The sequence below is a fragment of the Bombus fervidus genome, chromosome 8 (assembly GCF_041682495.2).
Source record: "Bombus fervidus isolate BK054 chromosome 8, iyBomFerv1, whole genome shotgun sequence".
Lineage (NCBI taxonomy): Eukaryota > Metazoa > Arthropoda > Insecta > Hymenoptera > Apidae > Bombus > Bombus fervidus.
Window position 1 is genome coordinate 3,603,986 of NC_091524.1, and position 25,590 is coordinate 3,629,575.

A 25,590-nucleotide genomic window follows, 5' to 3' on the forward strand; every position below is an offset into this window, starting at 1 on the left:
GGAAACAACCGGAATTAATTACTAATATGTGAATTGATACATATTTCATCTTAATATCAACAGACAGTTCGTATTCATAATAAACCTGTTGCCAAGAGAATACAAACTTGGGATACGATTTTGATACTTGAATTAAAAGTACAAACAACAAGTTGTCCTTACAAATCAGAGAATTTTGCAACGATAAACGTTACATCTCGGTGCTGGCCTTTTCCTAATCCCATGCACGGTGAAGTTTCATTGGAACGATGAAAATTTTATTCGCTAAGCGGATGCAAAGGCGCGCAGCTTTCCCAAGGGAAATTGGATTCTCGTGTAAAACCGCAGATACTTACTAACGCCGCAACGGTCCCTTTAGGGTAATCGATGGTTCACGACGACACACTATATAAACGTTCGCTGAGATTGCGCTCGAATTTGCACCGCAACATGTGGTAACTGCTCACGGATCAACCCCCATGCTTGCGGTCAAACTTCGGCAAACACAACTAACAGGTAAACGTCGAACCAGATTGTCAGAAACAGACGCGAGGCAGCAATATTCTAAGTGGAAAATTACCCTCGAAACACGGTCGATGATCGGAAATATTACTCGTGGATCCACCCTCGTTGCATTTATCAATTTTATATTCTACGTTAAAAATGTAAGAGTACGTTCGATATAGACTTGTTTTTACGACGCGAGATCAAGCAGATCTCCAACTAAAGTCAATCTCGTTGAAAGACTCAATAGCGTCCATTGCATGTGTGGTTTAAAAATGATTGGAAAGTATTGGAATGACATGAGATGTCATCATTATTTATCAGATCGTGAGGGAGCAGCGAAGAAACGAACTGAATTCGTACAAGTTACGCGCTGATGAGAATAACAAATCACGCGCCCTTAAAATATCTATTGCCTCTTCTTGAGGATAGTTTCGACTGATTGCCAGTAGGAATATCGTGACTATTATTTCAAACATCGACGCAGCGCGTCTTTTAAATTATAACTTTCCTAAACTCAAAAGCAATTCTTGCTCTGTGCACAGAAAATTATAAACTATTCCCTATAAAAACGGATCTAGTGACAAATTATCCTGTCCCTGGTATTTGAAAAACTCCGCTATCATTAACTGCCAGATATCACATCAATAGTAATATACATATCCTCGCTTCTATTTATTGATTCCTATTCCAATAATATTCTTCAATCGCCTTGTTTGTTGTTTTAGTATCAATGTCAAACAGAAATTCGAATTAGTTAACGATCGAGTGGGAGCTGGAAGATTTATAAACTGTGCTGCGTGAAAGTTCACGATTTGAGTTTCTTACACGATAAAGAAAATTTGGCACTGTGAATCACCAGTACTGAGCATTCCTTATACAATATGGCGTCAGTGAAGATATTTTGCATAAAATTCGACAAAGAAAGCGCCACATATGAGCCCGGTGAAACTGTCAGTGGAAAAATTATCATAGAGACAACAAGAGAGAAGCATGTTTACGGTGAGTTATTGTGGTTATGAAACGCGACAAGATTTTCAAACGCGCCGCGTCCCGAGAAATCGTCTTCGGCTTTTAACTATATAGTACATATATAGTTTTCGAATTTAGAGTCATTTCAAAATAAACGTGATATGGTAATTGATAATTACAATGCTAATGTGAATTCGATATGAGAAACTGATATCTCTGCAAACAATCACATTCATATATTGTTCTGCGTTGCGGTAAACTGCTTTACTACGTCTAATCTGAAATAACCGTTACAATAGCATAATCCTTTTTTCGGACAACAGACGCGAGGCAGCAATTTTCTAAGTGGAAAATTACCCTCGAAACACGGTCGATGATCGGAAATATTACTCGTGAATCCACCCTCGTTGCATTTATCAATTTTATATTCTACATTAAAATTGTAAGAGTACGTTCGATATAGACTTGTTTTTACGACGCGAGATCAAGCAGATCTCCAACTAAAGTCAATCTCATTGAAAGACTCAATAGCGTCCATTACATGTGTGGTTTAAAAATGATTGGAAAGTATTGGAATGACATGAAATGTCATCATTATTTATCAGATCGTGAGGGAGCCGCGAAGAAGCGAACTGAATTCGCACAAGTTACGCGCTGACGCGAAAAGCGAATCACTCGCCCTTAAAATATCGATTGTCTTTTCTTGAGGAAAGCTTCGACTGATTGTCAGTAGGAATATCGCGTCTATCATTTCAAACATCGGCGCAGCGCGTCTTTTAAACAATAACTTTCCTAAACTCAAAAGCGATTCCTGCTGTGTGCACAAAAAATTATAAACTATTTCCTATCCAAACGGATCTAATGGCAAATTATCATGTTCCTGGTGTTAAAAAGATTCTCCGCTATCTCTAACTGCCAGATATCACGTCGATAGTGATGTACATATCCTCGCTTTTATCTACCGATTCCAATCCCGATAATACGCCTCGATCGCCATTTGTTGTTTTAGTATCAATGTGAAACAAAAATTCGATTCAGTCGATTGGTCAAGTGAGACCCGGATGATTTATAAACTGTGCTCTGTGAAAGTTCTTCTCACACGGTAAAAAAAATTTGGCGCTGTGAATCACCAATACTGAGCGTTCCCTATACGCCATGCCGTCGTTGAAGCTATTTGGCGTGACATTCGATCGATCAAACGCCACATATATGCCCGGTGAAACTGTCAGTGGAAAAATTATCCTAGACACAATAAAAGAGAAGCAGGTTAGAGGTGAGTTATTGTGGTTGCGAAACGCGATAGAACTTTCAAATGCGCCGCGTTCAGAGGAATCGTCTTCGGCTTTTAACTATGTAGTACATACATAGTTTTCGAATTTAGAATCATTTCGAACTAAACGTGATGTGCTAATTGATAATTACAATGCTAATGTGAATTCGATATGAGAAACTGATATTTCTGCAAACAATAACATCCTTGTACTGTTCTCTTTTGCGGTAAACTGCTTTACTACGTTTAATCTGAAATAACCGTTACAGTAGCATAATCTTGTTTTAACGTTAAATGTACAAAGCTACAAAGGAAACTTGCACGTTCTTTAATTACGTTGCCAACGAGACATACGTATAGGCCTAGAAAATTTTCGTGTACCTAATTTCTGTGCGATGTTCCAACGAATCCTGCAAACAGTAAAAAACATGAGTCGTTGAAAAACAAATTACGAAATGTGGATTATTAGTAGATTCACGGTTAATCATCTCTAGTTGAAGACGTCAGTGTTCAAATAATATTGTAGCATGAAACAATGTAATCATTATTTCACTTCTATTCGAAAAATTACGCAATTTTAATTAGGCACATAACTATACCGTTATTTAATCGTGCTAATTAAATGAACCAGACTGATAAGATTATTGTCTTTTTATTGAACGTATATGCAGAGATAAATAGAAATTGATTATAAATTTATCTAAAATCTGATTGATACTTGATTATAGGACTATATGTTAGTACGAAGGGGATATCATATGTCCATTGGACCGAAAGTGATTCATTAGATGATTCAAAGACGCAAACCTATAGCAACTCGGAGGAATACTATCATTTCAAGTACAACATATTTAATACACAGGATTGTGAGTGAAAGTTTTCAAGTTCGGGAGATTTAAATATTTGAGCAAGACGATGATCAGTGTTAATGATAAACAGAAGATAACGAATAAAATCTATGAAATTCAAAATAGTAACGAGCTTGTCAATTTTCCAGTCGATTCGCGACACAAACTTCCCCGTGGATATAACCAGTATCCATTTAGCTTCCAATTGCCCAATAATATACCATGCAGCTTCGAGCACACGAATGGATACATAAGATACACGGTAAAAGCCGTGATCGATAGACCATGGAAGTTCGATCACGAGTGTAAAGCAGCGTTCACCGTAATTTCGAATTTAGACTTGAACCTTTATCGTGAATACTGCGTAAGGAATTGATATTGATCTCTAGAATAATGTGCGAACGTATTTCAAATTAACGAATTATTCTATTCCTCGCACAGTATGGAATCAATGATGGAATAAGGAAAAGTTTCAGTCGCTTATGCTGGTGCGGGAAAGGCTCGATGGATTTGCAGATCAGAGTGCCTTCTTGTGGATACGTACCAGGGCAGACAATAAGTACAACGCTGAATTACGCGAATTACTCGAATGAACTGATTACAAAAGTCAGCGCGACATTATTACGAGTGAGTGGTGGTTGAAAATGGTCGAGATACCAATTTCTCTAATACCGAAGCATTATTTCGTTTCGTCTTTCATCTATTCCTTTTCTTCTTGCAGAAACTCGAATTTCACGCGACATCTAAATCATTGGGTAATATCAAAGTAATAAAAAAAACGAGTCATTTTGGACCATTTCCGAAAGATGGACACATAATGTCGGAAATTTTGATACCATCCATGGCACCCTCTTATCTTCAGTATTGTAAAATAATAAACTTAAATTACGAGTTGATCGTCTCTGTTCACATTTCGACACCGTAAGTAATAGGGATTGAAAATGGATAGTACTTTCAGCTATTCTCATCGTAATATTAATACTAGAAACAAGTATGATATCAAACTATGACACGATATAATAAGTGCGATTTACTTTCTAAAATCTCAACTGTGTTCATCGATGCTTTCATTTATGTATAAAATCAGGTGTTCTAAAATTAAGAGAACTTATCCTCTTCTGATCGGAACGATACCATTATATTATCCGTCTTCTCCACCTCCGTACAACGTCGTACCCCACTCCTTAAACTCAGATGTGACAACGTCCGCGATAATGCCAGTTCCAATGCCGAGGCCAGAACAAGCAAGTGCACCAAATATTCCGACAGCTCCAACACAAGATCTAGCTAACAGTTCTTCGTTTAACCTGAATATACGTAAGAAATGAATAATGTTTAATAAATAGTGTTTAATATATGCAAAAGAAAATGGAGTAGCACGTTAGTGGGCATTACCTTTCGTCTCTTGTTTAGCACCACCATCCTACGAAGAATGTATGTCTGGAACTCAAAACATTAGAGACCACAATGAGTCGAATTTCGTGTTCGGTGCGAATACTTTTTTTGCGCCTAGATATCCTGTGTTTAACTATCCAGCATCAAGTAAGATCATGAATTCATTAGAAAACAATCTAAGTGTTTTTAATCGTAGAATAAATTATCAGTAAAATTTCTTTCTTCCAGGTATATCCGCATGAATGGAAGATTATAGCGAGTGGGAGTTGATTATTTGAGTGCCTAAGTCGTTCGAGATAAAATAAAATTCACCAGCAGGTGAAAAGTTACGTTGAAGATTCTTTGTATGTTTTGATACAAGTTATTAACCGATTTTTACTATTTTTACTATTTTACCGATTGTATACACATTTGCACTATGTTTACAAGCATATGAATATATTTTTCGTGGCATCGATTTTCTTTCATGACTGAACCAGCTTGTTTTATTAAAAGTGACTAGATCGAAGACTTTAATGTACAAAACGATTAATTTAAACGACTCTTATCGTAACGATTCTAATACGTACGATTCTAATGCGTAGAAATTAAGAATATAAGGATCGATATCGTTGGACTGAAATATACCGTTGAAGACGATGGCCAAGGTTGGCTTGGAGGTATTAGAATCATAGTAGGGAGGTCGACAAACGTGCTCCATTAATTCCGCTTCCGCTGAATCCGCTAATACCCCCGTCAGTACAACGAGATTATCTAGCGGGCGAACAAGCGCGAAAAATGATGAGGTAAGAGCGATGCAAATTGAGGGACAAGTAAACGTATGATTAACATACTGTAATTGAAATTGCTGCAGTCGGATTAAATACCGAATACCTCTAAAAAATGTGTATGATACAAAGACCGCTGAATCCATGTTCTAATTGATTTCTGTAAATTTGGAGAACAAAAGAATTTTCTGGTAACATTATACTGTTGAACGAAATATCGATGTTTTAAATTTACATATTTAATGGTCGAAAAACCGAAAAACAATCAAATTGCGATGCAATTAATTATTAGCAGAGCAATGACATGAAAATTGAAATCGGTCTGTTAAGATAAATCCCAGTGGTAGAGAGTGATCGATGGAACGAGCATGTCGCGCATTTTGTCTGTCATTGTTCTCGTTCTAGATCGGATTTAACGCAATCCAATGGAAACGAAAGGAAGCAAGGATACTGATCGTAATACGGGGGAGAGTAATCGAGCCGGTGTTCCAGGAACGCGTTCGATTATCGGCTTTGAAATTCCCGAAATTGTAGACCGTTCGCTCGTGCAACGCGCATTCTATTCAAAAAATATTAGAACGCAATATGCTTCAAATTTTTCGCCCAATGCTCTGCACAATCAAGGCACCATACAAATCCTTAATGTTTCAATTTTCGTACGTTTCGCTTCAATTATTTCCTACTGAAACATACTTATAACGAGTTTTCACAATCGCATACACAGAAAAAGCATAATTCTTAACAAGGATTAATTACCTGCTACTATTGACAGAAGTGTTGCTCCCTCGACGCCTCGAGATAATCGAATCACCACGGTTAACGACGCCTTTATGGGTGATGCTGAATGCCCCAAGTGTATAAAGATCCTCCCCGACTGTCGAACTGTACGATTTCTCAGGTAAACTATGTACTCGCGGCCTGATATGATCTAACACTGAAACATATTGATACACAGTAAATTAAAGCCAGAGTATTAGTTTAAAAAGACCAACAAACAAGACAAACAGATATCACTTGGACATTCGATTAATTAGATAGTTATCTTCGTTCTTTATTTGCTCTCTCGGTTATTCGCCCTTCCGAATTTCTATGAACGTAATGAACGTCAAATAATTCTCTTAAAAATTTACAAGGCAAATATATACATGTACGTGGAAAGAGTCGTTATCATACATGAAGAAAAAAACAAATAAGAAAATTTTCAGAATAATTTAATCGAAAAATGCTATTTAAAAAAGTAATAAAATAGAAGTGTCCTCATCGCGTTCCAGTTCAAGACTGATCTCGATGTATCTCTATCTGCTGTCCGCGCATGCACACGATTCAACTATCGCGTCGGTTCGCACTTCAAAATACTTTGTCTTACCGCGGTTACATTTCTACATACTTATATACATATTCGAAAGTAGTGTGAGATCAATTTTAAGCCAGGCTTACACGAACGTTTCATACGTTGCGTATAGTACGCAGCGTTTTCTCTGTTGAACGACTGGATGAGTATCTTGTACGCTGCGTGTTACACGCCGATACTAAACATTGTATCGTATTGCCAGCGTGCTCTGCTTTCCGCGTGCGACACGCGACAGGCGGCGTAAAAAATGCCTTTGTAGGCCCAGTCTTAAAGCCAAGGAAAAAAAGTAAATAAACCGATAGAAGGGTGAAAGGCAAAGAGATGGATAAGTTTACATTTGGAATTTTTAATTAAGAGTTCAACCACCGATTCACCAATACCGATCGTTACCTATCGCAAAAGCAATTCCTCGATTTAGGTTCAACAAACTACCATAATCTTTTTTCTTTTACATTTGGTAGTACTCCAATTGCGTCGCGATGCAAAGTAAATATATCAGCAAAGCTCTCGAAGCGTCGAAGGCTTCCCAATTTCCTGTTCGAACAGCTTGCTAACTATTGAAACGTTTATCCTTCCTACTGACGAACGAAACTTGTATTGAGTGTCTCCGGATACTATTGTGGAGGGAACTCAAAAACCAGTGGAGTGCCCGGTGATTTACTCACAGACAACTGCGTGGGACTTCTGCGTCCTTCAATCGGGATTTGAGGTGGTGTGGTAGCTGACGGAGACTTCGTGGGGACTTTAAATGTATCGATTGTCCGGGACTGTTTATGGTCATCTCAGTTCGATAACTCGATGAATGCCATTGCTATCCCTTTTGATCCCTGCGTGTCCTTTCCCTAGAATATTTTCTTGCCTTCATGTTTTTTCTTCTTTTTTTAATTTACTAAGCGAAAGCGGAAAGCTTCTCTGGCGAGCTCATTGCGTTTCCACAATGATGATGAAACGTGATACTCTTTGTTGTGTCGGTTCGCCACGAGTCTTTCCCGAGCAGCGCGCCAACCTTCCAGAGTGGATTGAATTTTCATCTCCGCGCCCAATTGTCGAGTTGCTCTCCCTTCTACGATGCTTCTCGAGTCTTTTGCTTTTACGCACTACTATTACGGAATGACGCGGTGATTCGGAGAATAGCCCAAAGGGTAAGAAAGGATCTTCGAGAATTCATCTACAGACAAAGAGATTAAAGGACACGCTGGACCCTTCGAACTCTTAAAAAAAGGACAGTCCGATGAACGCTTCGTATCACATTTGCGATTCGAAGCAGCCACGCAAATAGAAATTCAGAACGTTGATATTATCGTGCTATAAAAATTTCAAAAATATCCTGTTATAAATATAGTACAAAATTTACTTCTTAATGGTAAACAACAACGTCAACGAGTGTCGAAGAGTACCTTTTTTGTGATTGGTATATAAAGGACAGCAGAGATGCCAACAAACTTTTGTTCCTGTCACAGATACGGTTCCCTAAGGTTAAACAGACCTCATCAAACACCGTGGACGCTTGCCTTCGCCATCGAAAAGAACCGAAGTGCGGTAACGCAACGATTCACCTGGAAAACAATTGGCTTGCGGGGAGACAAGTGTAAATAAAAAGAATCTCGCGAAGATATTTTATTTCCCTTCAGCTGTCGTATATTTCTTTCTCGTTTCAAATCAATGATAAAAGGGAAGCCTCGACTACGAGAGAATCAATTTATCCACCGCGATGTTTCGCTCAAACGCAAAATTTATATGAATACCCTTACGTGCGGTAGCGTGAACCTCTGCAATAATTTCCTAAAAACCGCGCATATCGCGTTTCCCTTTCGTCTTTGCTGGTTAATTTCCAACCCATCTGAAATCAATATTAGCAAATGTAAGCTCGTACTTGCTCTGTATTTATAATTATTTTTTGTTTAAATAGATTTTAATTAATATGTGAAAATATTACAACGAGTTACGAATTTAATACGAGTTATTGACACGAGGTCGTGTTGATGTATCTCCGTTTTAAATAGTCAATCATTCTATGTATTCGTATCTCAATTATCGACCTCGACTCTACAAGCAAACATTTGAGAGACTTCAATTTCATCACTTGCTTCTTCTCCGAAGAATTAACCTGTTGATCAAAACCGCTCGATTGTCACGCTACATTGTTCCAACTTCTTCGGTAAATTCAAAGTTTTTCTCTTCAGTCCGAACGATCTCGTGAGACTTCAACGTTCCGTAAACTGCCGAAAATTGACAGCAGGAGAAAAGTAATGGTCGTTATGTCGAAAAACGGAGCACGAAACCACCGAGCTACATTTTCGACAGAGGCTACCGATTTACTGAGGGCTTGAATCGTACGGGTCACCATCTCCACCCTGCCAGCTACTTCATCCTGCTCGATCACCCACCTCCAACGTCCCCGGGGCTTCCTTTCTCTTCGCACGTGTCTCCTTATTAATTCGATCCATTTCGCTTCCGTGACTCCGCAGGATCTCCGTAGGTCACCACCTGAAGATGGATTTCATCTTATCGTTGAAGAAATAAAATAAGGTTATAAGTAGGGAAGTAAATGTCAAGTAAAATGTTTTCCAAGTCGTACGTATTTATAAACGTAACAGTGAATCGACAGCACGAACAGCGGAATTCATTGAAAGATAATGGTATTTAACAGAAGCTGTTTATGTAAGAGGATAGATGGATGTCAGGGGAATGATGTTCGATTTGAAATCAATAGCAAATATTCCATTGAATCGATTTCTCTATCCACGTTGAAGATTTCTGCCTATAAATTTTGCTTGGTGTTTGGTGATCCGTTATTACAATGCTCGAAAAATATTTGCCATCGTCCGTTAAACATACACGTTTAACGCACAAAGGGAAACAACCGGAACTAATTACTAATTTGTGAATTGATACATGTTTCACCTTAATATCAACAGACAGTTCGTATTCATAATAAACTTGTTGTCAAGAGAATACAAACTTGCGATATGATTTTGATATTTGAATTAAGAGTACAAACAACAAGTTGTCCTTACAAATCAGAGAATTTTGCAACGATAAACGTTACATCACGGTGCTGGCTTTTTCCTAATCCCATGCACGGTGAAGTTTTATTGGAACGATGGAAATTTTATTCGCTAAGCGGATGCAAAGACGCGCAGCTTCTCCAAGGGAAATTGGATTCTCTTGTAAAACCGCAGATAGTTACTAACGCGGCAACGATCCCTTTAGAGTAATCGGTTCACGACGACACATTGTATAAGCGTTCGCTGAGATTGCTCTCGAATTTGCACCGCAACGTGTGGTAATTGCGCACGGATCAACCCTCGTGCTTGCGGTCAAACTTCAGCAAACACGACTAACAGGTAATCGTCGAACCAGATTGTCAGAAACAGACGCGAGGCAGCAATCTTCTAAGTGGAAAATTACCCTCGAAACACGGTCGATGATCGGAAATATTACTCGTGGATCCACCCTCGTTGCATTTATCAATTTTATATTCCACGTTAAAAATGTAAGAGTACGTTCGATATAGACTTGTTTTTACGACGCGAGATCAAACAGATCTCCAACTAAAGTCAATCTCATTGAAAGACTCAATAGCGTCCATTACATGTGTGGTTTAAAAATGATTGGAAAGTATTGGAATGACATGAGATGTCATCATTATTTATCAGATCGTGAGGGAGCAGCGAAGAAACGAACTGAATTCGTACAAGTTACGCGCTGATGAGAATAACGAATCACGCGCCCTTAAAATATCTATTGCCTCTTCTTGAGGATAGTTTCGACTGATTGCCAGTAGGAATATCGTGACTATTATTTCAAACATCGACGCAGCGCGTCTTTTAAACTATAACTGTCCTAAACTCAAAAGCAATTCTTGCTCTGTGCACAAAAAATTATAAACTATTCCCTATCAAAACAGATCTAGTGACAAATTATCCTGTCCCTGGTATTTGAAAAACTCCGCTATCATTAACTGCCAGATATCACATCAATAGTAATATACATATCCTCGCTTCTATTTATTGATACCTATTCTAATAATATTCCTCAATCGCCTTGTTTGTTGTTTTAGTATCAATGTCAAACAGAAATTCGAATTAGTTAACGATCGAGTGGGAGCTGGAAGATTTATAAACTGTGCTGCGTGAAAGTTCACGATTTGAGTTTCTTACACGATATAGAAAATTTGGCACTGTGAATCACCAGTACTGAGCATTCCTTATACAATATGGCGTCAATGAAGATATTTTGCATAGAATTCGACAAAGAAAGCGCCACATATGAGCCCGGTGATGTTGTCTCTGGAAAAATTATCATAGAGACGACAAGAGAGAAGCATATTAACGGTGAGTTATTGTGGTTATGAAACGCGACAAGATTTTCAAACGCGCCGCGTTCCGAGAAATCGTCTTCGGCTTTTAACTATATAGTACATATATAGTTTTTGAATTTAGAATCATTTCAAAATAAACGTGATATGGTAATTGATAATTACAATGCTAATGTGAATTCGATATGAGAAACTGATATCTCTGCAAACAATCACATTCATATATTGTTCTGCGTTGCTGTAAACTGCTTTACTACGTCTAATCTGAAATAACCGTTACAATAGCATAATCCTGTTTTCGGCAACGTTAAATGTACGCAGCTACAAAGGAAACTCGCACGTTCTTTAATTACGTTGCCAACGAGACATACGTATAAACCTATAAAATTTTTGTGTACCTAATCACTGTGCGATGTTCCAACGAATTCTGCACACAGTAAAAAAGTGTGTGGTTGAAAAAAAATTACGAAATGTGGATCATTAGTAGATTCACGATTAATCGTCTCTAGTTGAAGACATCAGTGTACAAATAATATTGTAGCATGAAACAATGTAATCATTATTTCACTTCTATTCGAAAAATTGCGCAATTTTAATTAGGCGCATAAGTAAATTTTTATTTAATCATGCTAGTGAGATAAACCAGTGTGACAAGATTATTGCCTTTTTATCGAACGTGTATCTAGAAATAAACAAAGATCGATTATGAATTTATCCAAGATCTGATTGACTCTCGATTGTAGGAATACATTTCATTGCAAACGGATCAGCACATGTTCATTGGTTGGAAAATGATCCACTGGATGACTTAATGTCGCAAAGCTGTGCCAGCTCACAGGAATACTTCAATCTTAAGTACGATGTATTTGGTGCTTCAAACTGTGAGTAAAAGTTTTCAAGAGATTTAAATATTTGAGCAAGACGGTGATCAGTATTTATGACAAACAGAAGATACCGAGTGAAATCTACGAAATTCAAAATAGAAACGTGCTTATCAATTTTCCAGGTCAGACAGGGCATATACTCCGGTGCGGACGTAACGAGTATGCATTTAACTTCAGATTGCCCCGTGAAATACCATGCAGCTTCGAAGACACGACTGGGTACGTAAGATACACGATAAAAGTCGTTGTCGAGAGACCATTGAAGTTCAATTACGAGTGCAAAGCAGCGTTCAGCGTAATTTCGCGTTTAGACTTGAACGTTTATCGTGACAAATGTGTAAGGAATTAATATTCATCTCTAGAATGATGTACAAACGTATTTTAAATTTACGAATTATTCTATTCTTCGCACAGTTCGGAATCAGCGATGAAACGAACAAGAGTTTCAGTTGCTTGTGCTGGGTCGGACAAGGCTCGATGAGTTTACAAATCATGGTGCCTTGTTCTGGATACGTACCAGGGCAAACAATAACTACAACGATAAACTACACGAGTTCCCCGAATATACCGATGAGGAAACTCAGCACAAAACTAGTACGAGTAAGTGATAGTTGAAAATGGTCAAGATACCAATTTCTACAATGCCGTGGCATTATTACGTTTCGTCTTTCATCTATTCTTTTTCTTCTTGTAGAAAGCCCATTATCGCACATCATCTAATATAATGACTCATACAAGTACATTAAAAAAAAATAAGCATCCACAACCATTTCCGAGAGATGGGCACATGTCATCGGAGCTTTTAATACCACCAATACCACCCTCTAAACTTCAATATTGTGGCATAATAGATATAGAGTACGAGTTGGTCGTCTCTGTTCATGTTTCGGGACCGTAAGTAACATTGATTGAAAGTGGATAGCACTTTCAGCTATTTTTATTGTTTCAGATCAGATATTAATACTAGAAGCAATTATGATATCAAAGATATGAGATATAATAACCATGATACAATATAATAAGCGTGGTTTACTTTCTAAAATCTCAGTTATATTCATCAATAATTTCGTTTATGTTTAAAATCAGGTATTCTAAAATTAAGAGAAGTTACCCTCTTCTGATCGGAACGATACCATTATATCGTCCAGCTTTGACACTTCTGAATAGAGTCGTACCCTGCTCCGTAGTCCCATTTATAGCACAGCCGGCTATAATGCCATATGCACTATCGATGCCAGGACAATCAAGTGGAGCAGATATTCCGATGCATGAACGAGCTAACATTTCTTCGGCTCACCTAGATATACGTAAGAAATAAATAAATCTATGTTTAATATGTGCAAAAGAAAATAGAATAGCAAGTTAACGAGCATTACCTTTCGTCTCTTGTTTAGCACCACCATCCTACGAATGTGGTTCATCTGAAACTCCAAGCATTAGAGATACGCATGAGTCGGACTACGTATTCGGTGTGAATAATCCTTTTTCGCCTAAGTATCCTGTGTTCAACTATCCAGCACCAAGTAAGATCATGAATTCATTAGGAAACAATCTAAGTGGTTTCAATCGTAGAATAAATTTTCAATTGCATTTCTTGTCTTCCAGGGTTACCCAATGAAAAATTATAGGAACTGAGAGTTGATTACCTGCGTGACTAATTCATTCGAAACATAACAAAATTCACCAACAGGTGAAAAGCTACATTGAAGTTTCTATATGTGTTTTGATACAATTTATTAACTGATTTTTACTATTTTATATGTATGATTATATACACATTTGGACTATGTTTACAAGCATATAAATATACTTTTCATGTCAAGAGAATTGTATATTTTGTTATTCCCAGCTGAAGTTAGAAGGCATTAGGGAAAAGCAACAGTTTTACGAAAATGATATATTTACACAATTTATTTTTATATCTCAACATTGTCATATTGTAATCATAATCATCATCGAGTCATATTATAATTATTAAAAGGAGACAAAAAGGAAAAGTAGCATATTATCTTTAAAAAGGTGAACGAAGAAAATTTCGTGACAAAAAGTAGCAGTATAAAAGGAATGAGAGATTCGTCGGAAAACCTTGGTAAATCAATAGATCGCAAATCGGTCGTTCTCAAAAAAGTTTGGATAAAGAGAAGAGTAAAAAACTTACAATAGCTCTTGAACATCTCTACTCGTGTAACATAAGTGGTTAAGAATATGGAGGAAAGCTTATCAACAAGTTGCAAACTTATCTCGAATCATCACTCATATAACATCTACTCTAAAGTGTATACAGCTCTTGATACTTTAGCAAATACACACGGTACAATTCACATTTTAATCACCAAATGCCCGAGAAACGTGTCATTGTAGGAACTGAACCCAACCATCTTAATGTTAAAGGCTGTCTTAAATACTGTGAACAGACACGGTCGTCATTCTTTTTTCTTTGCTTTTCAAGTACGGCTTGCTATCGGATGACTGTGAAAACTTTTCTTTCGCTCATAGCACGAATCGAGCAAAATAATTGATATGTGATCAAACACACTTCGAAAATAATATTCAATACAGCTATTAACGGAGGCTAGACAAAGTCAATTCCAATTGTACCTTTATAGTTCATTGCGGCTGGTCCCATTACGTGCGTTTATGTTGTACATAATTACAACAATCGTTCTTAATTAACTCGTTTCGAATTAGTCAAGATAAAAATTCTATTCGAGCATCAATCTGTTGTTTCTAAATAATCATACAATCATGACAATGTTCACAAGAACATCCGACGCAATTAAAAAAAGACAGAAAAAATTGTGCTACAACAATTTGTTTGTACGATTTTGTTTCCAATATGCTTCAAATATAGGAAACGAATGTGTAATCCTAAATTGGCATTCAGTATCGTAGAAGTACTCGTGGTGTTTAAAAATGAATTAAAAAATCGTAAATATACGTAACGGTATAATTCTAAATGGTAAATACGCCTAATTTTTGTTTGATAATTATCGTAAAGTATACCAAATGATATTACACCAGAAGTAATTTTTAGGAAAAGAAAAAAAAAATAAGAAGAGTCAAGAATTGAATCAAATATATTAAGAAATAAGAAAAGAATAAAGCAAAATCATAATTTATCAACTTATGAGAATTATAAAATTAGTGCTTCGAAGTAAAAGTAGCAAAAGTTCTTGGACTCGCGATTATATAACAAATAAAAAGGTATTTTTATATTTTGGTGTACAACACGTATCAATACATATGTTCTTGACTCGATAATGTTTCCTGACATTTTTGCCTTTAACTCTGATTATTCTGATCCATCGGGAGGGGAAAGGAACTGTGCGCTCCGACTTTACAAAAATTTGTTTCGCTTATATTACAATAACCTTCCCTCGATTTAAGACATTCAACCCTTAATATATTATTATCATAAATAAATTTGGTCTATCGGTAATATTGTGAATACGCCGGTATAAATACTGGCAGTATTTGGTTAAGTAAAAAAATCATGATCACTAGAAGAGGTAACTGGTACCGACTGAATTAAAGATGAATGAAACAATTATTCTCGTGCCAATTGCAAATATTAACCGGTGAGAAACGACACGATCTATCAATCCACGAACACTATATTTGGTTGAATATATATACACGATTATTTCTTGAACTACAAGAGATACCACAGATATATCCACACAAGAGTTCTTTTATATCCCAATAATTTGAAGAATAATCGTGTATATACACCTAACTAAACATACTGCCGATAATAAAAGAGAGCAATAAACGACACGCATGTTACAACTTCCAGCAAACTTGATTTAACATTCTTTCATGGGATTATCGGGGTATTGCAGATCTATTCACGATACGATCTAAATTTCTTGCTCTCCTATATTAACACATTGGCTTACAATTACAGTATCATAAACTCTTATTTCTCGAATATATTTAGTTTTTATATTACAATAAAATATTGCTCTATCCTCCGTACAGAAGAAAACGGTAAAAAGGTTGCGCTTATCCAATATTTGGTACAGATTTAAGAAATTTTAATGCCTCGTGAACAGATCTACCATGGAACCACCGATAGGAAAATATAGTGAGACAGTAGATCCATTTTAAAAACAGCAGTTGTAAAGATGTCTTTTAACATTTCCATTTGATCCACAAAACTGTCCCGTGTATTGTAAACTATGGTGACCCACTTATTAGTTTCTGCAGCACTTTGTTTTAAAAAAATAATCAATGTGTTGTCGCCACCGCATGGCGCAACGGGTTCAAGACAAACATCAACATTTCGTCTCTACCATATTTGTATACATACATTCAATACAACATTAACATTAACTGAGATGAAGAAAAGGCAATTTACATTGTCGCCGTGTGTTGATCCAAGTCATGAACCAGAGGACACTGAGTTGTGCACACATAGCGTGTGTTTTTTATGGTGTGTGGTATATGTCTTTACGTAATCACTTTACATTATTACACTTTTTTTTTTAGTCCACACGCTTTCCAATATCCTGGAAAAGGAAGCACAAGTACTAAATTGGAGGAAATATAAGAAATATAGTAAAATTGTCAACCAAATCTAATACATGACATTACCATAACTATAAGTATAACTTTAACCCTCTCTCTTAATGGCACCTGGTGCTTCTGCTAACCCTTTGACTTTAAGCCGATCAGCAGTTTTAAGAAATGCAGGCAACTGATCTTGCGAAACATTAACTTCTCCTGCATACATAAACTCCAAAATAGCTTGAAGATGACTGTATGCAACATCTTTTAGAATTATAATGGGATGTTTGGACGGATTTTCCTACAAAAAATTTATAAAATTAACACTTGCTTTGTATCTCCCAAAAATTACATTTCGCATAACAAGATAATAACATACCTCTAACAAAGACTTAAAATAGGGACTACAAGCAGATAACACCATCTTATGTGCTTTACAAGTTTGACCATCACAAGCTAACGTCACATCCGTAAAACTTTTTTCATCTCGTAAGTGTTTAAACGATGATACCATATTAGATTGGAAATCATTCCATTTAAGAAAAAACTGTTGCTGTTCATCTGCCATTGTTGACGACCAATGTTCCAATGAACCTTGCTTGGATTTCAAAACTGGAAAAACAAGTTTTAGTAACACACACTAAACTAAAAACATATAAAACAGAGTAATATAATAATAATAATGACGTTATATAAATATCACTATGCATATAAGAGCAACAACGTATATGCATGTTCAATCAAAAAACATTTGTTTAATAACTTAATCACATTGAAACACGTAAACCATGAAATGAAGGACAAAATTTCTAAAACATATACAAGACAATACGTTGGTACCTTGCGTGGAATTTTGTGCAGCAGATTCTGTTTAGGTTAAGCCCAAAACCAATCAGGCAAGTCGTGTACGATACGTTTGAGAATGTTTGGCAAAGCAAAATTAGAAATAAAAAAGCAAATATCACGCCACGATGCAAATTCCTACTCTAGTATTTGAAAATACTGTGCATGACGTGTTACTTGTATTTTGTCATAACAATACGCGTACATCCTTCGGACCGTTCCGTCAAAGGTAGTCGTGGGCCCAAAACGGCCCAATAATACGAAACGCGCGAGAAAAATAACCTAACGAAATCTAGTACTTACCTTAATGTCGCGAAGTACTATATTCTCGGTAGCAATGGTGAATCACAAAAAGAACGTGAAAAATATATATATTTCCGAAAAGTTTTTACGCGAATGTTACTAATTTTTTGTTGTGGCTAATATCACGGCGAAGAAATTCGGTTAGATTCGGATCCTTTCGTCGTAGATCGGCTCGCAAATATTATACCGACTGACTATGATTTCGTTTTTCGTCTGAAGATGTCGCTGGCGGCGTTAATTCACGCGCTTGGAGGAATATTCGAAATTCTCTCTACATAAATGTCAATCCAAAATTGTATATCGACGTCATTGCGGCGCATAAAATGCATTCCTAGATATAACATCAAAGAACGCGGTCTCCTGAAACAAAGATAGAACGGTTAAAATCACACATTATAAGGTTCAAATTCCCCTCTCGACGAATCGTTACTCTAAATTTGAACAGAACCGCTCATAATATTTTACAACGAGAATAAAAAAACATTTCGATATCAGAAACATCGTTCCATTATTCGTTCCATTCCCGTACAGCTCGCATAAGGATCTCGCATCTACCGCCGATAATATCCTCTCTTACTTTGTTACTGCTAATTGCGCAATCTCACGCAAGCAATTGGACAGATATCGCTACTCGGCTAACTGACAAATCAAATGTGCCCGGTATTAGAAATCGGTTCCGATCGAGTGCCCAACGATGACGGTAACGATAATCGTCAAATCGGTTGTCCTACGAAACAAATGGCGCGTTCTCCATTCGTGTATGTATATAGTTATAGCGAACGGAGGCCGCGCGTCATCGAGACGGCGCGTATATACGCGTCGAAAGGCAGAAGGAGCGAAACGAAGACGAAAATCGCATGGAAAGTCCTCCGATTTCCGTGGAAAATCCGTGGATCGAAAGGACGGCGGATTCGTGTATAAGTTCTTATAAATAGAACCGAGAAAGGCGAGCACCGGAAAAGTTTTCCTGTCGCGCGATGCCGCGACGGGACGACAGCATGTCAACCTGTAAAACGAACAAAGAAAGATTTAACCTAGGAGAGAGGGAAAGAGCGACAGAGAGGGAGGAAGGGAAAATAGAAAGGAGAGGAAAAGAGAAGGAAGGAGCGATCGGAATAAAACGAAGAAAGAGAGAGAGAAAGAAGGAGCACGGTGGACGCGCGGTATGCTCTTAGCGCGGATCGCTAGAAGAGGAAAGAGGCGAGGAGAGCGGCTGAGAGGGAAGCGCGCGAGCGCAAGCGCAATGAGGCATGGAGTTGCTCTCGTCGCACGCCACATTGAAAGCTTGCGACATGCCGCAAAGCCGCTCAGTCGTGCGCCAGCTCTTGTGCGGGTGATATCGTTTTCTCGTTTTCTGGGCATTCTCTGTGGTGTACCGTAACCGTGAGCACGAAAAAGCCCGCGTAGGCGTGGTGAACGCGTTGGCGCATACGAAGCACGCGGTTTTAACCGAGTAACGATCATCTTGTGTCCTCCTAAGGCTGCCGAAAGTTAGCGCGGCGCGCTTCTTCGTCCTCGAAAATTGGAATAGTCGAGGGTCACGTTTTGGTACTTGGACCAGTGTCAGATCTCGGCCCGTCCGCAGGGGAAAATCCCCGGCTTGCCGCTCGAGGTCGTTCTCTCGTGGTAAAGTTTCACAGCGATACGATTGACTTTCTGTTTTTCCGTGGACAACGTGTAATCGAATTATAATCCGAAATACGGGTAAATTATTCAAAGAACCCAAGAATAAAAACAAACGGACACTCGGATATAAGTACAACGATAAGGCGAAAGAAGGTGATAGTAGAATCGCGGAAAGATATATCGTATCTGTGATGTGCGAGTGAGCAATGGAGTCACCAGTCATGTACGATTCAGCGGCCCATCAGGCTCAGGCCCACGGTGCGGCCGATCTCAAGAAATCTCAAGTACTCAACAACAACAATAACAACCATCAAAACAACAACAACAACAACAACGCAGCGAACAACAATAACTCTGCTCTGCAGGTGAATCATAATCACAGTCAGCAGCAGAGCAGCTCGGTGGTGAGCAAGGTCTCGGCGAGCAAGGCTAGCCTTCACCAACAGTACGCGGAACATTGCGCCGCAGCCGGTGAGCTGACAGACCTGAACACGCCAGAGATATCGTTAGATCTGCAACACCTGATCGATGATAGCCACTTCAACGACGGCCTGTTAGATATGTTAGGTGCTAACAACGGAGCCGTGAAACATGTCAGAACACCGGGTTATCCACGTACCACGCTCGCGTACATGCCGCAACCTGTCCACAGCGGAGCGAGTTATCACCAGGGCAGTAACAGCTGTAGCGACAGCAACAGCTCGAGCTCCGAATCGCCCAGCATTAAAGAGGAACCGCTTGACCCGGCAGACTATCGTCGTCACTGCCCGCAATATCCACCAGGCGGATACAGCCCGGTTACAAACGGACCGTTCGCCAACGGAGCACCAACCTTCACAACTTTAACACCGTCTACGGTACCTGGAGGGCATCCCGGTGCACCGGTGCACCAACCACCGCCTCGGGGAGGACCGATGAAGCCGGTGATGGCGCATCAACATCACGCAAACACTGCCGCCGCTGTTGCCAGAAAACAGACCAAGGCCATCGACAAAGCCAGCGACGAGTACAGAAGACGACGCGAAAGGAACAACATCGCGGTGAGAAAAAGTCGCGAGAAGGCGAAGGTACGATCGAGAGAAACTGAGGAGAAGGTGAAGCTACTGGTGAAAGACAACGACCTGCTCAAAAAAAGGATCGAATTGCTGACGGAGGAACTGAACGTTCTTAGGTCTCTGTTCAGCAGTGTCGGCGTGGTACCGGAACAGCTCCATCGTGAGATCTCGAGGCATCTCGATCAATTCCAACAACATGCGGTGGGACCCATGTAGCGCACGACATCGTCGTCGTTGAGTACCACGGTGGCATCGTGCCGCCTTTATTACACCCTTCTCTCGTCCACCGGCATCGACCTTCGTCCCTTACCTTCCAGGTCGATTCCATTGCGAAAGAGAGTCATTTCGAAGCGACTTCCGTTTTCCGGGTTGTCTGATGGTTCAACTCCATCTTTTCGCACCCGCGTCATCCGGATCTAAGGAAGAGAACGTCCTGGATTGACATTCGCCGCGGACGTTACTGCGTCTTTTCTCGTTTTGTTCCACGATGTGGAGAACGCGAGATGTACACGTGCGTTCGAGAGAAACGACGCACGCAACTCGCGGACAGAAGGAAAGACGCAATGGGAATGGAAAACAGAGAGTAAGACGAAGAGAGAGAATATCTCGTGGAGCGACGGGAATGAACAAACGAAAGAGGATAGGAGAAGAAGGGAGAGGCGTGACTCGTTTGAAGAAGAGACGCTCGTCGGTTTCTCCCCGGGGAGAGCTTTTCGGCAGCTGAAGCTTACCTCGATAACCTCACGTGTGGAAGAAAAGTGCCTCTGCTCATGACGAACTTTTGTTTACACCAAGTGCATCGGACACTTTCCCCCCGTTCGTCTGTACACGATACGCAACGAAACGAAGAAAAAAATTTAGAAAAACGAAAAAAAAAGAGAGCGAACAGAAGACACGAGGAATGATTTTCGAGGCATCTCACGTGGCCACCATGTTGCGATCCTCTTCTTCGGACCTTTGGTGTTACACGAGAGATAGATAAAAGTTAATCGAGATGGACGATCGATTCATTCGATCTTCTTTGTTTCTTTCTTTTTTCCTTCTTTCGTATCTATCTTCTATTTTTTTCTTTTTTTCTCAATGTACGTAAGACTGGGTGGTGGTTACCGCGTGTCTCGCGAGTTCGCCACCTCATTCGATCGCGTAATTCGCAACACGAAGACACGTTGCGACTCTGAACAAATCATGCATCGATGTGTACAAGCGCATCAATCACACTCTCACATACATAACGCTGCTCACACGTAACTGAAATACTTATATACGTAGAGGCGCGTGCTCGCATATACATGCACCAACACGTGCATACGTGTATCGACGCGCGCATATGTAAATTCATTTGCATAAATCTTTGATTCTCTTTACATTATACATTTTTGATGCACCTTCCACTGATCATACATACGAGTACAAAGCAAAACACGCATATTTACACATACATGCACATACACAAATTTACACATACAAATCTACATACAAAGTGACGATGCGATAGGCGCGATGTGTACGTGCATCGCGTTACGTTCAGACTCTTAGATATCGACCGATCAAATTAGATTATCGTTCTTATTACCAAGTACCTAAAAAGATATACCGAGATACCATAATTTGCGATCAGCATCGATGCGATAAGAATGTCCATGTTACCTTCTCGATTCATGTGTTGTATTTTCTTCGACAGGGTGAAAAGGCGCAACTATCCCCTAAAAACACACATACACATACACACACACACACACACACACACACACACACACACATATACACGGGAAAAAAGAAAAGCACTCATATCACATGCCCTTGTATTATAGCTCTATTTTAATTTTATTATATTTGAGATGTATGTACATAAAAAAAAAGCTAATATATTTTGTTAGAGAAACGAAACGAAGCGGACTCGTGTTTTTTGTGAGAGAACGAGAGAGCGTGAAAGGACGAAAGGGAAGAGAAAATAAAAAATTATAAAAAATGTCGAATGTGTGCGAGCATGTGTCTAAGAAAACCAATCGTTATAATTATATGTGTTAATGTGAACGACGAGTTAGGCGATTGCGGCGAGAGGGGAAGAGAGGAGAGATAGATAATTCACCAACGTTACCTGGGATTTGGTCTAACCAAATCCCCTTTATCTTGAGTTACCGTAAAAATCGCGTGAAGCGGGCTTCATTCTTTTTTCTTTTTGTCTTCCTCGTTCGTAGATTTGATCGCGTGCGAGAGAACGATATTTGTTATTACCTTATATACGTACTTGTGCGGCAAGTTTAATACTTTTTCTCTTCTTTATTTTATTTTATTTTATTTTATTTTATTTTATTTTATTTTATTTTATTTTATTTTAATGTCTCTTTTTCTAAGACGTTTATCGGGTCTCTCAATGATGCACGACTCAAACAAAAGTGTGTACGCGTTCATCACTTGCGTGTGTATGCCCGCGTACATCACGCATGTCCGCACACGAGCGTGTACGTGCATGTGCACGCGTTCCTTGGCGTATGACTGATGTATGTTAGGTACGAGATTACCTGTCACGGTTGTCTTCTTGTCTATGCACAAATATATTTTGATATAAAAATGACGGTATTTTTTGATCGCTCTAAACTCTTCCAAATTTTCTAAAATATCCCGCATCGTATCCCCTCTTTAACGTTCTTCTTAATCTCTCAATACTCCAACTCCAATAAAAATGAGACGAACAACAGTCACCAGGGAGCACCGTTTCGAGAATCCCTTTATCTCTAGACAAACTGTAGATAACATGGAATACCAATTAATATGAAACCAATTGAGTCATTTGTAGGTGCTTCCATATTACTCATAATTGTGAAAAATTGAACTACAAAGAATATCACAAAAACCGAAAGGCCAGAAAAAAGCTTTCAATCATTGTCTCTGTAGCCACAAACCATTTAAAAATGTATACACCGTTTATTGCGATGTAAAATCAAACAAACCAATCAAAATCTACCATTATCACAAAGAACGTAAACCATGATGAGAAACTTTCTTGAACAAGGTTTTTTATGTAGCCAGCATAGGAAATTGCGAGAACTTTAGAACTTTAACAAATGTAACAAAACATGATAAAACGACTTCTTGATGTAAACAAATTTTTTACGGACAGAAAACAGCAATATAGCTGACGGTCATTAGTCCGGCATTAAAAATTGAGTGTGTCGCGTACGTAGACAACGGGCACACAAGCGGAAAGCGATCGGCCCTCTCAGCGGCGCGAATCCGTCGGCGAATGAGTCACAAGATAAGTTTGTTGTTAGTCAGATAAACAGATTAACATTATTGTAACGGTCGTGGCGTTCGTTTTGCACTCTGATGGGACAGGATACGACCGCTTGAGATCTACACGTGCGAGTCACTGCATCGAATGCAATTGCATCAGGAAGTAAACACGTGCATATAATTCGGTTGAAAAATGAATTACTCGCAGTACAATATGTAAAAAGAATCATGAGACATGATATTCACGTGTTTGCTTCTTTCAGTTAAAATCGTCAATCTTAACATACGCATTTTACTCGTTGTAAATATTTCAGTAAACCCCTTTTTGTATATGACAATACGAAGAGAGTATTAAGATGAGTGGTACAGGACTGAAATAATCGAAGCACGTGGCTTCTATCAACAGGTTTTCCAAGTCGCAACTGGCTAGTATTTTCAATTTCTTTTAAGTTACAACACGATGTTTCTTCGATATTTTTCAAAGATATACAAAGATTTAGTTCTTATATGGCTAATGATCGGTATTATTTTATCGCTTCTTATTCACGCTCTAAATCAGAATTATTAGCAATTCGATACCGAAGTAGCCAATTTTTGTATTCATCGGCATACAAATGCAAATATAATCATTCTCATTGATCGAGCATTGCCGCATTATCTTATTGAGTAATCTTCTTGCAAAAAAAAAAAAAAAAGAAAAGAAAGAAAACCTCTTATAGGCACATCTTATAAAATGAGAGCATCGATGATTTTTGAAAAACCTTAGAATTTAAGATAAAACGAGCAAAAGTTATGATTCACTTGGCACGGTGTTTCGGTCCAGCGCAGCGTTAAGAAGGTAACATAATTAGTCGTTAGCTTACGTCAATCTGTCCCAGGGCTGAACACTGCGGTCTAAATATACCCAAATACGACTGTCATGTAGAGATACTATGTGAGAAACTCATGCAAAGAAACGACATTTTTCAGAATTACCACTTTCTACGAGAAATACTCGGCTTAAATGTCCATACGGATACGGAAGGAAATGTTTGAACAACAGATGCCATTGACTTGTTCCACTAATCGTTGACGTAACAGAACGCGACTTCTCGCTTTCATGACGGTAAACTAACGTTGACACACCTGTTGCGAACTAATCGATATTTTAATTTTTCTAAACGTTACATAACCGAGAAGCTGATGTACCAAGGATTGACGTTACCACCTGCGATCTAATCATTCATCGCTCCATTTTCCCGGGTAAGACGTTTTCGAAGAGACCATCATCCTCAACAACTCGCGGGTAGGAAGCGAGATAATAGTGTTCCCGTAGTCGAAAGGTAGGAAGGTCATCAAGGTGCTCGATGCTGTGTGCCGCGTTAAAAGTATGACATAATGCAACGAGTTTTGACGCCGCGATGTCTACGTGCACATGTCGCGGTCGCCGCTAGTTTTAGACACAAGCACTGCCAACCAACGCCAGCTACGTGACCGTAGCGTGAATTTCGGCAGGGCTGTGGAAACAAATAATGCTATTTTGTCATTTTGACGATTGTATACGAGGGAAATATGCCGAGTATTTCCTTCCAATGTACCAGTGTCACATTCAAAAGTGACATCCTCGAGATCGAACTGTTGTCCGAAAAGATGTACGAATGACCAAGTCAAAGATCGACCATGTATATCGCTCGATACTATATGCAGTACTTACGCTATCACGATCTCATCAAGAGGATTTTTTTTTTCT

The 25,590-nt window shown here is 38.8% G+C and overlaps 4 protein-coding genes and 1 long non-coding RNA gene across 6 annotated transcripts; 3 read left to right on the plus strand and 2 right to left on the minus strand.

Annotated features, from left to right (window-relative positions):
- Nucleotides 1-2,469: 2,469 nt before the first annotated feature.
- On the plus strand, nucleotides 2,470-5,921 carry LOC139989893 (arrestin domain-containing protein 17-like). The gene is made up of 8 exons (XM_072008579.1): nucleotides 2,470-2,728; nucleotides 3,454-3,591; nucleotides 3,723-3,937; nucleotides 4,015-4,200; nucleotides 4,295-4,494; nucleotides 4,661-4,890; nucleotides 4,987-5,115; nucleotides 5,197-5,921. The coding sequence occupies exons 1-8, from the start codon at nucleotides 2,611-2,613 to the stop codon at nucleotides 5,208-5,210; spliced, it is 1,230 nt and encodes a 409-aa protein (XP_071864680.1). The 5' UTR covers nucleotides 2,470-2,610; the 3' UTR covers nucleotides 5,211-5,921.
- Nucleotides 5,922-12,991: 7,070 nt separating this feature from the next.
- On the plus strand, nucleotides 12,992-14,118 carry LOC139989840 (uncharacterized). Its single transcript, XM_072008495.1, has 4 exons — nucleotides 12,992-13,185; nucleotides 13,378-13,598; nucleotides 13,686-13,814; nucleotides 13,897-14,118. The coding sequence occupies exons 1-4, from the start codon at nucleotides 13,016-13,018 to the stop codon at nucleotides 13,917-13,919; spliced, it is 543 nt and encodes a 180-aa protein (XP_071864596.1). The 5' UTR covers nucleotides 12,992-13,015; the 3' UTR covers nucleotides 13,920-14,118.
- A 69-nt stretch (nucleotides 14,119-14,187) lies between these two features.
- Lolal (longitudinals lacking protein-like) lies at nucleotides 14,188-18,221 on the minus strand. Of its 2 annotated transcripts, none has more exons than XM_072008498.1 (4): nucleotides 17,947-18,221; nucleotides 17,180-17,412; nucleotides 16,888-17,101; nucleotides 14,188-16,802 (listed from the first exon to the last, which is right to left on the minus strand). In XM_072008498.1, the coding sequence occupies exons 2-3, from the start codon at nucleotides 17,366-17,368 to the stop codon at nucleotides 16,907-16,909; spliced, it is 384 nt and encodes a 127-aa protein (XP_071864599.1). In that variant the 5' UTR covers nucleotides 17,369-17,412; nucleotides 17,947-18,221; the 3' UTR covers nucleotides 14,188-16,802; nucleotides 16,888-16,906. The 2 variants fall into 2 exon arrangements, with proteins under 2 accessions (XP_071864599.1, XP_071864600.1); XM_072008499.1 differs by lacking the exon at nucleotides 17,947-18,221 and adding an exon at nucleotides 17,641-17,880.
- Nucleotides 18,222-19,209: 988 nt separating this feature from the next.
- LOC139989835 (CCAAT/enhancer-binding protein) lies at nucleotides 19,210-21,047 on the plus strand. The gene has a single exon (XM_072008490.1). It carries the CDS (start codon nucleotides 19,779-19,781, stop codon nucleotides 20,841-20,843), a length of 1,065 nt encoding a protein of 354 aa, XP_071864591.1. The 5' UTR covers nucleotides 19,210-19,778; the 3' UTR covers nucleotides 20,844-21,047.
- A 636-nt stretch (nucleotides 21,048-21,683) lies between these two features.
- Nucleotides 21,684-23,951, minus strand: LOC139989847 (uncharacterized). Its single transcript, XR_011800419.1, has 2 exons — nucleotides 23,465-23,951; nucleotides 21,684-23,371 (listed from the first exon to the last, which is right to left on the minus strand). It is a non-coding gene; the product is annotated as an uncharacterized lncRNA (long non-coding RNA).
- Between the last annotated feature and the right edge of the window lie 1,639 nt (nucleotides 23,952-25,590).

Coding starts and splice junctions, on each gene's coding strand:
- Lolal (XM_072008498.1), bottom strand. CDS start 17,368: ATGGCAGATGAACAGCAACAGTTTTTTCTTAAATGGAATGATTTCCAA. Junction 17,102..17,179: donor ATTTTAAGTCTTTGTTAGAG/GTATGTTATTAT, acceptor AATTTTTTGTAG/GAAAATCCGTCCAAACATCC.
- LOC139989840 (XM_072008495.1), top strand. CDS start 13,016: ATGACTCATACAAGTACATTAAAAAAAAATAAGCATCCACAACCATTT. Junction 13,186..13,377: donor TCTGTTCATGTTTCGGGACC/GTAAGTAACATT, acceptor GTTTAAAATCAG/GTATTCTAAAATTAAGAGAA. Junction 13,815..13,896: donor GTTCAACTATCCAGCACCAA/GTAAGATCATGA, acceptor CTTGTCTTCCAG/GGTTACCCAATGAAAAATTA.
- LOC139989835 (XM_072008490.1), top strand. CDS start 19,779: ATGGAGTCACCAGTCATGTACGATTCAGCGGCCCATCAGGCTCAGGCC.
- LOC139989893 (XM_072008579.1), top strand. CDS start 2,611: ATGCCGTCGTTGAAGCTATTTGGCGTGACATTCGATCGATCAAACGCC. Junction 2,729..3,453: donor AAAAGAGAAGCAGGTTAGAG/GTGAGTTATTGT, acceptor ACTTGATTATAG/GACTATATGTTAGTACGAAG. Junction 4,201..4,294: donor TCAGCGCGACATTATTACGA/GTGAGTGGTGGT, acceptor TTCTTCTTGCAG/AAACTCGAATTTCACGCGAC.